Source organism: Sus scrofa, chromosome 13 (genome assembly GCF_054392235.1).
Source record: "Sus scrofa isolate SSC_HxYL_T2T_F1_AM1 chromosome 13, Sscrofa_HxYL_maternal_Yorkshire_Landrace_v2.0, whole genome shotgun sequence".
NCBI classification, from domain to species: domain Eukaryota; kingdom Metazoa; phylum Chordata; class Mammalia; order Artiodactyla; family Suidae; genus Sus; species Sus scrofa.
Window position 1 is genome coordinate 46,633,326 of NC_139395.1, and position 17,289 is coordinate 46,650,614.

General features: G+C 41.8%; 1 protein-coding gene across 6 annotated transcripts in view; it reads left to right on the forward strand.

The window, feature by feature from the left end:
• Positions 1-272: 272 nt before the first annotated feature.
• IHO1 (interactor of HORMAD1 1) overlaps positions 273-17,289 on the forward strand; it is a 42,275-nt gene continuing 25,258 nt past the window's right edge. Inside the window, exons 1-5 of one of the 6 annotated variants that reach the window (XM_084988304.1) lie at positions 273-398; positions 3,443-3,556; positions 7,698-7,768; positions 14,248-14,422; positions 16,596-16,759. In XM_084988304.1, coding sequence (XP_084844430.1) covers positions 7,713-7,768; positions 14,248-14,422; positions 16,596-16,759 — 395 coding nt within the window. In that variant the 5' untranslated portion in view covers positions 273-398; positions 3,443-3,556; positions 7,698-7,712. Of the gene's footprint in view, positions 1,743-3,442; positions 3,557-7,697; positions 7,769-14,247; positions 14,423-16,595; positions 16,760-17,289 lie in introns of those variants that run through there. The other 5 variants (XM_084988305.1, XM_005669538.4, XM_084988307.1 and 2 more) reach the window with 5 other exon arrangements.

Here is a 17,289-nt window from a genome sequence, read left to right on the forward strand (position 1 = left end):
ACTCCTTCATTGGTGATCTCATCTTATTTCATGACTTCAAAAGCCATCTATAACTATTGTGCATAAAGTGACTCCTGAGAGGGTTTGCATTGGCGATATGTGGGTGGGCTGCAGGGTGTAAGTGTAGAGGTATGAGGGTTCTTTTTGTGAGTTGTGCATGGGCAGTATATTTCACACAGTGACACGTGGAGAAATATAGGCCACCAAGGCTGGCCAATGATTAAATGATGAACGGTTAAAACCGTTAAGACCGTTAAAACCGTTAGTTGCTAGTGGCGGCGGGGGCTGGCCCAAGGAGCAGGGATTAACTCTCATTGGTCAGAGTGCGCCTTGGGGGCGTGGCCACGTACGCTTAGGCAATCTCCGTGGGACTTAGTGACCTCCAGGCTGATCACCAGGTTGGGCGTGCTCCCATCCTCAGAGGTGGCGGCATTTCGGGTTTGGGTGGGGTGGGCTGGAGAAGAGTCTGGTGAAGGTGGGGTTAGGGTTGAGGAACTGTCAGGGCTTTCCGGATAGGTTCGGGATTCCCAGGGATCTAAAGGATTTTCCGAGGGCGCTGGCCTCTCCCCTTGAGTCTTCCCTTGGAGTTCCTAGTCACCCTTTCTTTCCTTGTGATGAAAAACTGCCTTGGCTCTTCAAGGAGACCTGACTTAAGTGCTTACCCTTGGAGAGCTATTTTCATCAGATGCCCTAGGGTCCATGGTCTCCCGGCCTGCCTCAGAGAGGCAAAGAAAAGAGTCTGCCCCAGAAGTTAGGGTGAACCAAAACCCAGGGAATCCCAATGGGATTGGTCTTTTTTCTTTTTTCTTTTTTTTTAGGTCTGCATCAGCGGCATATGGGGAGGTTCCCAGGCTAGGGTTCAAATAGGAGCTGCAACTGCTGGCCTATGCCACAGCCATAGCAGCGCGGGATCTGAGCCGCGTCTTTGACCTACACTACAGCTCAGGGCAACGCCGGATCGTTACCCCATGGACTGAGGCTGGGGATCCCAACCTGTGTCCTCCTGAATACTAGCCAGATTCGTTTCCGCTGAGTGACAGGAACTCCTGGGAATGGTCTTTGACTATGATTACAGGAAATCCCTTGGAGGTCTCTGGAAAAGACAAGGAATGATTTAGTCCAGGAGCCCAGAGCATGTCTCCTGGTAGAAAAGAAGAGGCTGAAGATGAGAGAAAGTGACTGTGTCAGGTTTGAGGCAGGCCTGGTTGAAGTCAGAGGGGTCATGAAGTCTGAGGAAGGGACCAGATTTTCCTGCAGCCAAGTGGAGGAGCTGTAGTGGCACTTGGATGGCCTTGCACTGTGGTCTCAGGATTCTCAGAGCTGAAGATGGGGTCAGATAGGAGGGCTCTGTGCCCCTTAGGACACCCTTTTCAGCCCACGTATTCCCACTGCCCATCACTGTGCCAAGGCCCTTCTTGGGGGAATAGCCCCGTTCCCCACGGTGCACAGAAAACTTTCCCTGCCTTTTAAGCTTCCATTATTGAGTTTAGGGGATAAGAGAGGGAGAGAACTCTGCCCTTGGAAGTTATTAATGTGTGCATTTCAGTTTTCATTTACTTTAGAATGGCTAGGGTCCTACCTAGGAATGATTACCTTTTCATTACTAGTGTTGTACTAGTATCTGCAAGGAGAGGGGTCTCTGCAGATGGGAATATAAAAGCGTGTATACAGATAGCACGGTGACAGGTGAATGCACAGTGACCGAGATCATCAAGTCCCAGGTGGTCGTTAAACATTGTGGGGTGGGTATAACCATGGAATTACTTCAATTACATTTAAGAAAACTGGTAAGAGGAGTTCTCATCGTGGCTCAGTGGTTAACAAACCCGACTAGTATCCATGAGGACACGGGTTTGATCCCTGGCCTCCATCCAGTTGAGGATCCAGTGTTGCCATGAAGTGTGGTGTGGTGTAGTATAGGTTGCAGATTCGGCTCAGATACTGTGTTTCTGTGGCTGTAGTGTAGGCTGGCAGCTACAGCTCTGTTTCAAACCCTAGCCTGGGAACTTCCATATGCTGCTGGTGCTGCCCTAAAAAAAGACAAAAAAAAAAAAAACTGATAAGAGAAATTAGGTCTGGAAACTGGGGAGTAGTTATTATAAACCCCAAGCCACATGCTATAAATTACTCTCCTCCATTAACATAAAGAGAAATGGAAGACAATAGAGGATTTATCATCTAGATGTTATAATAATGGCCTTGTAGGGCTATGTATAAAATTGTCTGGATTATAAATTTAGACCTTAGATGGAGGAAATTGTTAGTTTGGATAGGAGAAAGAAATATTTGGACAATCAAATAAGTAAAAATAAGAATCCCATATTTACTTCAATTCATCACCTTTATTAAAATATATAATAAAGTCTGCTGATCTAGGAACTTGAAATGTACTAATTGAAAACAATCATATATTTAAATTCGTGGATACTTGGGAAGTTTTGCTCCATTGTCCTAATTTAGTTCCCATTTAGTTACTTAATATTTTCTGAGCACCTATTATGTGCCAGGCACAATTTCTAGATTCTGAGACTATAGTAGTGAATGAAACAGACAAAAATTTCTATGCTCAAAGAGCTTAGGAGTTCCCGTCGTGGCTCAGTGGTTAACGAATCCAACTAAGAACGATGAGGTCACGGGTTTGATCCCTGGCCTTGCTCCGTGGGTTAAGGATATGGCGTTGCTGTGAGCTGTGGTGTAGGCTGCAGACGCGGCTCAGATCCCGCGCTGCTGTGGCTTTGGCATAGGCTGGTGGCTACAGCTCCGATTTGACCCCTAGCCTGGGAACCTCCATATGCCGCAGGAGCGGCCCTAGAAAAGGCAAAAAGACAAGAAAAAAAAAAAAAGAGCTTAAAATTACTTTCTGGTAGGTACGGGTGTGCATGCTGAGACAGAAAAACTAAGATAAATTAATAAAATATATAGCATGTTAAAATGATAGTGTGCTTTGAAGAAAAAGCAGGGGAGAGACTTTATGATTACTGAAGTGTTACAATTTTGAATAAATTGAGAGAATACTTGAAGGAGGTGGGACAGCCTATTAATGCTGATATTTGAGGAAGGAGTAAGCCAAGAAGGAGGAACAGAATGGAAAAGGGATCTGAAGCTCATGTGCAAAGGAGAGCAATAGGGAGCAGTTCCATAAAGGTGTGCAATGGAGTGTAGATAGGAGAGAAGCAAAGCTAAGGGAAGATTGTAGAAGAGACAGGGAAAAAAAAAAAGAACTCTGGCTTGTAGTGGGGAGTTTGAGCAAAGTGGTAATATGATCTAACTTAGGGTTAGAGTAACTTTGCTTCTCAGAGAGGACTATAGAGTAGGACAAGGATGAGATCAGGGAGACCATTTTGGATTATAGTAATTCAAGCTTGTGGCAGTGGAATAAGGTTGTCAGATTTACCAAATAAAAATACAGGATACCCAGTTAAATTTCTGGCTTGTTTTGAAGGAATTACCTTAGTATTTGCTAAAAGACTGGATGTGAGAAAGACTGGATGTGAGAAAGAGGCTTTTGGCCTAAGCAACCGGCACGATGAAGTTGCTATTAACTGGAACGGGAAGAGTAAGTGGAGAATATTTGAGGGGAAAGATGATGACCTTGGTTTTGGACATGTTAAATTTGAAGTGCACATTAGTCATCCAAATATAGATGTCAAGTCAGCAGTTGAATATAGGGGTCTGATGTCCAGGAGAGGGGTCTGGGCTGGAGGTAACAACTTTGGGAGTTGTCGGCTAATCCAGGGTATTTATCCATTTATTAGTCTTTTATTGTGGGGAATTTCAAACTTACAGAGATTGTTAATGATCTCCATTATACCTGTCACCTAGCTTCAACGATTATCAACCCAAGGCCAGTGTGTACTCCTCCCCAGCTCCACAAGCTCATCTCCATTATTTTAAAGCAAAACACAAAAATATTAATTTTATCTATTTAAAACTTATATATGTATATAGTGTTTTATCATAACCAAAATATCATCATACTTAAAATGACAATTTCTTTTTTTTTAATGGTCATGGCATATGGAAGTTCCCAGGCTGGGGATTGAACCTGTGCCTCTGCCAAGATTCGAGCTGCTGTAGTTGGATTCTTAACCCACTGTGCCATAGCAAGAACACCAAAATGACAATTTCTTCATATCATTAAGTAGCTGGTCAATGTTTAAAATTCCCTATTTTCTTATAATTCAGGATCCAAAATAAATGGACCTGTACAGTTGACCCTTGAAAAACACAGGTTTGAATTCCATAAGTCCACTTATACATAAGTTTTTTTCAATAGTAAATGCTATAATACTACACAAGCAGTTCACTGAGTCCTGGGATGTGGAACTACATATAACTAGATTTTCAAATGTACGGAGGGTCAGCACCCTTAACCTCTGCATTGTTTAAAGATCAACTGTACTTGGTTGATGTGCCTCACACATCCCTTTTCATCTATAGTCTTCCACCCCTTCTAGTTTCTTGCTTTTTATGGGTTGAAAAAATAGAATTTAACTGTAGAATTTCCCACTCTCAAGGTTTTTGATGATTGCTTAATCAAATTAAGGCTCAATATTTTTGGTGAGTATACTTCTTTGATACTGTTGGGAACCTCCTGTAGAACCTTATCAGGAGGTGCACATTAAGTCTGGGTCTTTTTTTGTGATGAAAAGATCAATCCATTATCAAGTACCCTATCAGCCCTTCACGTCTTGGTTTTAGCAGGCATTGATGATCATTTACGAGATCATTTAATTTTCTTAGGGCTCCCAAATGGTGATACTCTAATTCTGCCATTCTGTGTTCATTAGCTGGAATACTTCTATAAAGAAGAACTTTTCCAGAGTTCCTGCTGTGGCACAGTGGGACCAGCAGCATCTGTACAGCTCCAGGATGCAGGTTTAATCCCCAGCCCAGCACAGTGGGTTAAAGGATCCCTCCTTGCTGCAGCTGCAGTGTAGGGATCATTCCTTGTGCTGTTGATGGCCAAAAAAGTAAAAACAAACAAACAAAACAACCTTTTTTATATCGTGTTGGTTACACCAAGGTACGGTTTGTACTAGGTAGGTAAGAAAGATAAATGAATATCTTCATTATTCAGTTTTTAGAATAATGAGTTGGTTGCCCATCCTCCAAAATTTTTAAAATATAATTACAAACTTAGCAGAGAAAGCCCCCACCCCAATCCACCCCCAAGCCCCCTGCCAAGTTAGCTCTCCAGCAGTCTTTGGCCCCAGTAGTCTTTGAGAACTTCCTGGTTCTCTGGTATAACAAGATATCTGAGACTCATCTTGCACATTTCCTGCCCCAGACCTGGTCCTTTTAGTGAGGATATTCAAGACCAAAAGCTGGGTGCTACAGTTCCCACTGAGGTGCACAGGAAATGAATCCGACTAGTTTCCGTGAGGATTCTGGTTTGATCCCTGGCCTTGATCACTTGATTAAGGATCTGGCATTGCCATGAGCTGTGATGTAGAATGCAGACTCGGCTAGGATCCTGCATTGGTTTGGCTGTGGTATAAGCTGGCAGCTGCAGCTCCGATTTGACCCCTAGCCTAGGAATTTCCATAAGCTGCAGGTGGGGCCCTAAAAAGCAAAAACAAACAAACATAAAAAAACAAAGCTGGATACCAAAGTTAGTCATTATTTCCTGGCATTTTCAGTGGACAGAGCTATGAAACATATTTTTAAGGAGAAAAATACATTGAGTTAATGACTTTTCAAAAAAAAATTTAATGAATTTTCAGAGTTCTTGCTGTAGTGTAACAGGATCAGTGGCATCTCTGCAGTGCTGGGACACAGGTTCAATCCCTGGCACAGTGGGTTAAGGATCTAGCTTTGCTGCAGGCATTGTGGTATCGGTCATGACTGCTGCTCAGCTCAGATCTGATCCCTGGCCCAGGAACTCCATATGCCTGGTAGCAGCCAAAAAAAAGAGAGTTAATGGTTTTTCAATTTACTTCAAACGTAGGATTTGAATTTATTTCAAACGTAAGTTTCAATTTATTTCAAACCTTTATAAAAAGTTTTTTGTTTAGCTTTGTTATTTTTTCATTTGTATCTCTTTTCTCATACACTGAAAATTTTGAATCCCAAAATTTGATAGAAAAAAAAAATTTTTTTTTGTCTTTTCTAGGGCGGCATGTGAGGCATATGGAGGTTCCCAGGCTAGGAGTCTAATCAGAGCTGTAGCCGCCAGCCTATGCCAGAGCCACAGCAACACCAGATCCAAGCCGTGTCTGAGACCTACACCACAGCTCACAGCAATACCAGATTCTCAACCCACTGAGTGAGGCCAGGGATGGAACCTGCAACCTCATGGTTCCTAGCCAGATTTGTTTCCGCTGAGCCACAACGGGAACTCCCCCAAAATTTTTATAAATATTTTTATATAAAAATATATTCTTTTTTCCCTCTCCTCACTATGGTTACTGAAAACAGATACACAGATTCCTGTGTTGCTCATTTTTTTCTTTAGTACTTGTTCCACTAGGGATGTGGAGTCATGTTACCATGTTTAGAGGCACAAGAAATAAACCCTCTCTGTGGGGCTCAATCATTACCTTGCTTGTTTCATTTTGCTTTGTTGTTGAGATTGCTTTGGTTTTTCCCATTTTCATTTAATTTTATTTTTTAATTGTTATTGTAACAAGTCACACTTCAACGTAACAGAAATTCTCTAAGGTTTAATTATATGAAAAGTATACTAAAATGTCTATTTGTTCAGAACTTATATTTCATTTTATCTAGATCTATATTGGGGAACTGATATGAGTGGGAATCATTTTCTGATGTCCTCATGGTAATATATTATCTGAAAAATACGAATGTTCTGTGGGATCAGAAGGACGAAATTTAGAAATTGGGCTTGTTTCATAAAATCCAGGCTCTATGATCATCATAATGAACTATATTACTCAGCGTGTAGGATTGAGCAGAATAGGAAACTTCGGTTAAGAGGTGTAGGACGGCACATTTGCCCAAAGCAATAACTCTTCAACTAGATTCTTTTTTTTTTTTTTTTCCTTTTTAGGGCCTTACGCACAGCATATGGAAGATATCAGGCTAGGGGTCGAATTGGAGCTGCAGCTGCAGGCCTACACCACAGCCACAGCAGCACTGGATCTGAGCCACATCTGCAACGTACGCCATAGCTTGCAGCAATGCTGAATCCTTAACCCACTGAGCAAGGCCAGGGATTGAACCAGCATCCCTGAGGAGACTATGTCAGGTTCCACTAAGCCACAGTGGGAATTCCTCAGCTAGCTTCTTTACTTCCCAAAGTCAGCTCTCTTGGCATTCCAATATCCTATGGACTGAGAAGAACTAGTCTCCTTGGGCTAGATTACAGATTAAGTCATTCATTGTATCAGGCAATAAAAGAGGTTATTGGTCTTTTCCTAAAAGTATATTAGTAGAGTGGCAGAAGAAAACAAGAGAGCAGAGGATGAAGGCGAATTTACTGTTTCACAGGTGGCTGGGCTCTCTCTGGTGTTAAGGAGGGGAATTTGTTTGTGATTTAACTGCACATACACACTCACACACAAACCTACAAAACCTGTTTCTGGCACATAGATAATGGGAATTTTTGCCAAGTGGATAAGAATGTAACTGCTGAAATATTTTCATCTGCATATAATAGTTAACCAGCAAAGTAATCTTTGGAGAAAAAATTATACTATATTAACACTTTAATATTCCTCTCTTCTTTTTAAAAGGAATAATCATAAGACATGAATTTTAATGTCTGGAATATCAAAGAGATGCTCAGTATTCCCTCAGGTTCTGGGTAAGTTTTCTGGTTATATACTCTGATACTTAAGAGGATCTTAGAGTTGTATTGATTTCATAGAAACAGGCTCCCCTTCCTATTGGTTTATAATAATAGACTTATCCCATATAGCTTCTTCCCCTTCTCTTCCCCTCACTTGTCACCACTGTACCCTCCCATATTTGTCTTCTTCTTTTGCCTATTTTCTGATTATAAAAGCAATGTCAATTCATCAATGTGTGTTAACTGAACAATGACTCTGTCTAGCACTAGACCTACTGACTAGGAGGCCTGTGAGAGTTAAGACACTGTCCAACATCTGGAAACTCTCGCTTTATTTGGAGCTATTGCTATTGAAACAGCAAGGAACAAATTCAATTCAATATTCAGATACATATTCAATTGTGTAGTACAATTTGCAGATATCATGAAATTAAGAACTACTCCAACTGTATGTTTTTTGTTTTTCAGGGGTTTTTTTTAGTGCTGCACCTATGGCATATGGAAATTCCCAGGCTAGGGATGAAATCAAAGCTGCAGCTGCCAGCCTGCACACAGCCATAGCAACACAGGATTCAAGCTGTGTCTGTGACCTATACCACAGTTCACGACAATGCTGGATACTTCACCCATTGAGCAAGACCAAAGATCAGACCAGCATCCTTATAGATACTAGTTGGGTTCATTACCATTGAACCACAGCAGGAGCTCCAGAACTACTCCAACTGTTGAGAGGGCTCATTGAGATATTTCCCCCTCTACCACTCCACTGAGGTACTTATATTCGTGTCCACCAGCCATGCAGTAGGCCTGCCATTGCTAACTTAGTGGGTGTTCCCGAGAAGTAGTATATATTAAGGGATTTCCAGTTGTTTTTGGTATTCTTTTATCATTGGATGGTTTCTTTTCTTCCTAACACCTTCCAAAAACAGCAAAAACCTAGAACCTTATTATTTTTATTTCCTGAAAAGAAAAAAAAGTATCTGTAGTTGATACAGAGTAAGGGAAAATCTATGTTTAATTCCATCCTAGCTTTAAAATGTAAAAATTCTTCATGACTCCTGTAGGCTCACAGAGCTGTTTCTTTTCCAGCCCAGTTAATTATTCTCTTTGACCTAAGAGGGAAGTCACAGGGAGCTATTTGGCTATTTTAAGCAATGATTATGCAACCCATATTATAATATATGTGTGCAGTCCATTACCTTAGCTAATCTTAGAAAATGATTCTATGAGTCAAAATAATTTCTCTTTTCTGTTCTGAACAAGTAGCGTTTCTTTTTGTCTTGTATCAATATATGATTATTCCTTTGGCTTAGACATGCTATCTATTTTCTTTTATTTTTTATTTTTATTTTTGTCTTTTCTTGGGCCGCACCCATGGCATATGGAGGTTCCCAGGCTAGGAGTCTAATCGGAGCTATAGCTGCCGTCCTACACCACGGCCGTAGCAATGCCTGATCCAAGCCATGTCTGTGACCTACACCACAGCTCACAGCAATGCCAGATCCAAGCCATGTCTGTGACCTACACCATAGCTCACAGCAACGCCAGATCCTTAACCCACTGAGCAAGGTCGGGGATTGAACCCGAAACCTCATGGTTTCTAGTCAGATACGTTAACCACTGAGTCACAATGGGAATGCCTTTATTTTATTTATTTATTTATTTTGTGTGTGTGTGTGTGTGTGTGTGTGCTATTTTATTTTTGTCTTTTTGCCGTTTTCTGAGGCCACTCCTGTGGCATGTGGAGGTTCTCAGGCTAGGGGTCTAATTGGGGTTGTACCTGCCTGCCTACGCCAGAGCCACAGCAATGTGGGATCTGAGCCGTGTCTGGGACCTACACCACAGCTCAGGACAATGCCGGATCCTTAACCCACTGGGCAGGGTCAGGGATCGAACCCTCAACCTCATGGTTCCTAGTCAGATTTGTTAACCACTGAGCCACGATGGGAACTCCTGTGCTATTTTATTTATTTATTTATTTATTTTGTCTTTTGTTGTTGTTGTTGTTGTTGTTGCTATTTCTTGGGCCGCTCCCGCGGCATATGGAGGTTCCCAGGCTAGGGGTGGAATCGGAGCTGTAGCCACCGGCCTACACCAGAGCCACAGCAACGCGGGATCCGAGCCGCGTCTGCAACCTACACCACAGCTCACGGCAACGCCGGATCGTTAACCCACTGTGCAAGGGCAGGGACCGAACCCGCAACCTCATGGTTCCTAGTCGGATTCGTTAACCACTGCGCCACGACGGGAACTCCTGTGCTGTCTATTTTAAATTTAACATTTGGAAAAGGAATGATCTGCATGTGTGTGTGTTATTGAAAAGCATGTTTTCTTGGGTTACACAACAGCATTAAGTAGCACAAACTGTTACTGCAATGTCTTTCAAGTAAAAACTGGAAGTCTGTATGTTTTACTGTCTCCTACTTACGTGCTATCTCTATAGTAGGCTCACTACACTGTGTTCAAGTGTGAATGTATCATTATCAATATCATTATCCCTTCATATGTGAGATTTAGACTGGCATAAGTATCCATGGGAAGCAATTTGGAAGTCCACAGCTAAAAGTTTAAAACAAACAAGGATAAGACACTAAAAGTATGAAAGAGAATAACACCTCACTTGAAAAACAATTTTTTGGGCCATATCCATGGCTTGTGGAAGTTCCTGGGCCAGGGATCGAATCTAAGCTGCAGCTGCGACCTACACCATATCCTTAAGCCAGATCCTTTGCCCAATGTACTAGTTTGGGGATTGAACCAGCAGCACCACAGAGACAAGCCAGATCATTAACCCACTATGCCACTCCCAAAAAACAATTTTTAATGGCCCTTCCTATGTGCAGATCTCAATTGATCATATTCTTCAGTCTGGATGAGGCCTATATTAGTCTGCTTGGGCTGCCATAACAAAGTATAATAAGCTGGACAACTTAAACAACAGAAATTAATTTTCTCACAGTTCTGGAGGTTGAAAGTCCTAGAACCCTATGCCAGCATGATTGGTTTTTGGTGAGGACTCCTTTGGGGAAAGAATGAGGGCAAGCTCTTAGGTGTTTCTTCTTACAAGGACAGTAATTCTGTCATGAGGTGTTTTTTTTGTTTTGTTTTTTTTTTTTGCCATTTCTTGGGTCGCTCCCATGGCATATGAAGGTTCCCAGGCTAGGACCCGCCAGCCTACACCACAGCCACAGCAACGTGGGATCCAAGCCATGTCTGCAACCTACACCACAGCTTACAGCAATGCCAGATTCTTAACCCACTGACCAAGGCCAGGGATTAAACCTGCAACCTCATGGTTCCTAGTCGGATTCGTTAACCACTGAGCCACGATGGGAACTCCTGTCATGAGGATTTAACCACCTCTCCTCATCTAACCCTAAGCACCGCCCTCAAAAATCATCACAATAGAGATTAGGGCTTCAACATAGGAATTTGGGAAGGATGCAAACATTTAGTCCGTATTTATCTTGTGTTCGTGGTATTATAGTTCCTCCTCTCCCTCCAGTCCTGCTCCTTTCCTTCCCTATAGACATACACTCTAGGAGAGTTAATGTGTACCCTTCCAATTAAACTTATACACACTCAGTTACATACTTGTTTAATGTGTATGATGTAGGCTTATAAGTTTACACTGATATATGAGAGAGTTCATTGAGTATTTACTTTCCGTACTCAAAAGTATATTTTTGAGGCTTATCCACATGGTTATATGTAAATCTAGCTTATGTGTCTATTACTCCATCAGTTATGTGCATATGCTATATTTTATTTTTTATCTATTCCCTTGGAAATAAACAAATTCAGCCTCTTAAAAGACAGTGCTTTCCATACCCTCACACCATGCACAAGAATAAACTCAAAATGGCTTAAAGTCTTAAACATAAGACCTGACACCATAAAACTCCTAGAAGAGAACATAGGCAAAACATTCTCAAGCATAAATTGTACAAATGTTTTATTAGATCAGTCTCCCAAGGCAATTGAAATTATCAAAAAACAAAGACAACCTATTTGCAAATCATGCAACCAACAAGAGCTTAATCTCCAAAATATACAAATAACTCACATAAATCAACAAAAATAACAACCCAGTTGAAAAACTGGGCAGAAGACCTAAATAGACATTTCTTCAAAGAAGACATATGGATAGGCCAGTGGGCACATGGGAAAAGATGCTCAGTATCACTAATTATTAATTATTAGAGAAATGTAAAAACTACAGTGAAGGGAGTACCCACTGTCATGCAATGGGATCAGTGGCATCTCTGCAGTGCTAGGATGCAGGTTAGATCCTGGCATTGCCATAGCTGCAGCACAGATAACTGCAACTCAGATCTGTTATCTGGTCTGGGAACTCCACATGCTGTGGGTGGCCAAAACAGAAAAAAAACTACAATGAGGTACCACCTCATACCAGTCAGAATGGCCATCATTAATAAGTCTAAAAACAATGTGAGAAGGTGTGGCAAAAAGGGAACCCTCCTACACTGTTGTTGGAAACATAAATTGGTATAACCACTACAGAAAACAATATAGAGGTTCCTTAGAAAACTAAAAATGGAATTTCCATTTAATCCAGTGGTCCCATTCCTGGGCATATATCCAGACAAAACTGTAATTCAAAAAGACATATGGCCTGTTATGTTCATAACAGCACTATTCACAATAGCCTAGACACAGAAACACCTAAATGCCCATTAGCAGACAAATGGATTAAGAAGATGTGGTACGTATGTATGTACAATGGAAAACTACTCAGCCATAAAGAAGAATGAAATGATGCCATTCACAGCAACATGGATGCAACTAGAGATTATCGTATCAAATGAAGTAAGAAAGACAGTACTATATGATATCACTTATATATGAAATCTAAAATATGACACAGGAGTTCCCGTTGTGGCTCAGTGGTTAACAAATCTGACTAGGAACCATGTTGTGGGTTCGATCCCTGGCCTTGCTCCATGGGTTAAGGATCCAGCATTGCCATGAGCTGTGGTGTAGGTCGCAGACGTGGCTCGGATCTGGCCTTGCTGTGGCTGTGGCATAGGCCGGTGGCTACAGCTCCGATTGGACCCCTAGCCTGGGAACTTCCACATGCCAGGGGTGCGGCCCCAGAATAGACAAAAAGACAAAAAAATAAGACACAAATGAAACTATCTACAAAACAGAAACAGACTCGCAGACATAGAGAACAGATCTGTGGTTGCCAAGTGGGAGGGGGAGGGGGAGTGATGGAGTGGGAGTTTGGGATTAGCAGATACAAACATATTTATTTTTTTCTTTTTATGGCCACACCTGCAGCATATGGAAGTTCCCAGGCTAAGGGCTGAATCGGAGCTGCAGCTGCCAGCCTATGCCACAGCCACAGGAACACAGGGTCCAAGCGGCATCTATGCCCTACACTGCAACTTGCAGCAGCATTGCTGGATCCTTAACCTGCTAAGCAAGACCAGGGATCTAACTCATATCTTCATGGACACTATGTTGGGTTCTTAACCTGCTGAGCCACTACAGGAACTCCAACTATTGCATTTAGAATGGATAAACAATGTCCTACCATATAGCACAGGGAACCATATCTAATCTCCTGGGATATAAATGTATAACTGAGTCACTTCGCTGTACAGCGGAAATCGGAGCAACATTGCAAATCAATTATATTTCAATAAAAAGACAATATTCTCTGAATTCCTAAAAAATTTATGAATGTTGATTTCCAAAATGATGTTATAGCCTACAGTGTTGTTGTACAAGGAATTATGGTATTTTTTTTTTTTTTGTCTTTTTTGTTGTTGTTTTTGTTGTTGCTATTTCTTGGGCCGCTCCCGCGGCATATGGAGGTTCCCAGGCTAGGGGTCGAATCGGAGCTGTAGCCACCGGCCTACGCCAGAGCCACAGCAACGCAAGACCTGAGCCAGGTCTGCAACCTACACCACAGCTCACGGCAACGCCGGATTGTTAACCCACTGAGCAAGGGCAGGGACCGAACCCGCAACCTCATGGTTCCTAGTCGGATTCGTTAACCACTGCGCCACGACGGGAACTCCCCGGAATTATGGTATTTGTCCTTAGTGTATGAATTTCTATTTGATTGTTCCTAGATTGTTGTAATCAAATGTCTGGCATTCAGAATTTGTTTCATTATAGGTAGTACTGGCAGTGCGCAGGGGACCAGGAGTCAAAACAAGCTAACATTCTGCCCAGAATATTCCAATATAGGTTTTGTTTTTTTTCCCCCAGCACTCAAGGCATATGGAAGTTCCTGGGCCAGAGATCCAATCCAAGCCAAAGCTACGACCTATGCCACAGCTGCAGCGACACCATATCCCTAACCTATTGTGCTGGCCAGGGATCAAAACTGCACCACTGCAGAGAGGATACTGGATCCTTAACCACACCTCAGCGGGATCTCCCTGAAATAGTTCAGAATTATGGTTTCATTTGATCAAGATGTTTGTCCATTTGATATGATTTTATTTTCTTAATTTCAGGACTACTAGGTCATCTAACTGGAATAATAATCAGACTGATTACTCCAGTCTCAGTGATTCCCAGTTCCTTTTTGGATCCCAGTTCTGTCCAGAAAGTTCAGAGACCCTGTCAACACCCTTGGACTTTGGTGTCCATTTGAGACATCCAAAACAGTCACAACAGAATTCTCTGGATGTAAGTCTGATTTTCAGAATTTCTTTGCACGTTTCACAGTCATTATGGAGATAAACTGTAAAGACTTATTCTACTGGATTATATTTCAGAATTGTACATCTCACCTAAATAGATTAGTATGATTGGTGACTCATTTGACTTGGTAGTCTAAAATAGAAAACATATTCATAGTTGCATTTTCTTACATTACTAAAACAATATAGAATAGTGCCATTATCTTGACCACTCCTAGGGAGTGCCAAATATTGCATGATGTTTTCTAAGATTAGTCATACTATTGTTTGTGAATACTCAATAAGAAAAAAGAACTTTAGGAGTTCCCGCCGTGGCGCAGTGGCTAATGAATCTGACTAGGAACCATGAGGTTGTGGGTTTGATCCCTGGCCTCTCTCAGTGGGTTAAGGATCCGGCGTTGCCGTGAGCTGTGGTGTAGGTTGCAGATGCGGCTCGGATCCCGTGTTGCTGTGGCTCTGGCGTAGGCCAGCGGCTACAGCTCCGATTCAACCCCTAGCCTGGGAACCTCCATATGTCACGGGAGCAGCCCAAGAAATGGCAAAAAGAAAAAAAAAAAAATTGCAAAAATTTGGGAGTTCCCGTTGTGGCACAGTGGTTAACGAATCCAACTAGGAACCATGAGGTTGCGGGTTCGGTCCCTGCCCTTGCTCAGTGGGTTCACGATCCGGCGTTGCCGTGAGCTGTGGTGTAGGTTGCAGATGCGGCTCGGATCCGCGTTGCTGTGGCTCTGGTGTAGGCCGGTGGCTACAGCTCCGATTCAACCCCTAGCCTGGGAACCTCCATATGCCGCGGGAGCGGCCCAAGAAATAGCAACAACAACAACAACAACAAAGAAAAAAGAACTTTAGAGAATTAGGAAGAATTAGGAATAGAGTTCTGTGGTGGCCTAGTGGTTAAGGACCCAGCGTTGTCAATGCTGTGATTAGGGTCACTGTTGTGGTGCAGGTTCCATCCCTGGTCTGAGAACTTCCACATACCCACAGGTGTAGCCAAAAAAAAAAAAAAAAAAAGAAGAAAAACAGGAATAAAGTTACATAGATTTTATTTTACATAGACATTTTTTTCCTAAGAAACTTCAAGTGTTCTGTGAAATTTAGTCTACTATGCCACATTATCCTTGAAGGAGATAAGGATTCTGAGGCCTAAATTGATGAATAAGGGCCAGAATGAGGGAAAGAGTCTCTTGAGTCTGTGACTTTTTTAGACCAGCCTATCTTCTTTTGTGAGTCAGAAATATTTTTATATGTTTATTTTTTTTGGTTTAGAACCAGATTTAACTTTATACACAGATTTAACTGCATCAAATAGAGACTTAATGAGTAAGTTTAGATCAGTGATTTCAGTTAGTAAAGTATGCTCTATTTCAGTACAAAAGTTGGAACCGGGAGTTCCCGTCGTGGCGCAGTGGTTAACGAATCTGACTAGGAACCATGAGGTTGTGGGTTCCATCCCTGCCCTTGCTCAGTGGGTTCACGATCCAGCGTTGCCGTGAGCTGTGGTGTAGGTTGCAGACGCAGGGCTCGGATCCCGCGTTGCTGTGGCTCTGGTGTAGGCCGGTGGCTACAGCTCCAATTCAACGCCTAGCCTGGGAACCTCCATATGCCGCGGGAGCGGCCCAAGAAATAGCAACAACAACAACAACAACAACAACAAAAGAAAAAAGACAAAAAGACAAAAAAAAAAAAAAGTTGGAACCTAGTGATATGAAAGAGTAAATATACTTCCTGAATGTTTCAGAATAAGCTTTGCCTTGGAATGCAAGACATGGCTTACCAAGTGCCAGAAATTACATGTCAAACTTATCAACAAATCTGGTTCATCAGTGGCTGGGCAAGAGCAATTTGAGGTGAACTTATTAATATAAAAACTTTAACACATTATCTCAAATATAGCACAATTTTCTGTGGCTGCCTTTAAATTTTTGCAGTTGATTAAGCCACTTTAGCTGACATTTTAAATAGTTTTGGTGAGATAAGGCAGAAATTATATTAGAAAAAAGTTGCTTTATTTTAATATTCTGGTGCATATGAAACAAAGAGGAAGTACTACTAATATTAAAGTTTGCACTTAATGTGACCCTTCATTGTATAGAAAAGAGTGAATGTTGTAGGCATTTTTATGTGTGAAATGCTATGATATTGTTTTTCTCATTGAACAGAGTGAACCTAGTATTTTCACAAAGTACCAAACAAAACCCCAGCTGTTTGGAGGAGATACAAAAGATGGAGGCTTATTTCCTCTTCCTTTGTCAGTCGGAAAATCAAAAGGCCTCTTGGAACAGTTTGAGGAGAAAAAGAAAAGTGCAAAAGACAAATGCGACAGGTACACAAAACTTTCAGGTTGATGAGACAGCTCATCTTTTCTGAGGGAAACAGAAAACGGAATGTCAGTAGTCAAATAATTCAATTTCAGCATGGTAGCGTTCTTGCCTTTACAGCTCATCTAATTCTTACTCTTTGCTTTCTTGTCAATGTGACTTATGGTAGATTTGAACATGGCTGCCACAGTTTTGGGCTCCTGAATATTAAGCTAAGAGACCTCTCAGAGAAATGCCGTATTAAAAAAGGTTATGTTTATTCTACCTAAAATGTCTGCCCTTTAATTTGCTTTCTTTTCAGATAATTAGATTTAGGAAATTAGTTAACATTTGTTTTAGGATCCAGAATATAGCCTGTGAATTCTTAAGTCACAGTTCAGGCTGATTTTCTCATTTTGAAATGTTGGTTATGTTAAAAGATAAACGCTAGGAGTTCCCATCGTGGCACAGTGGTTAATGAATCCAACTAGGAACCATGAGGTTGTGGGTTCGATCCCTGTCTTTGATCAGTGGGTTAAGGATCCAGCATTGCTGT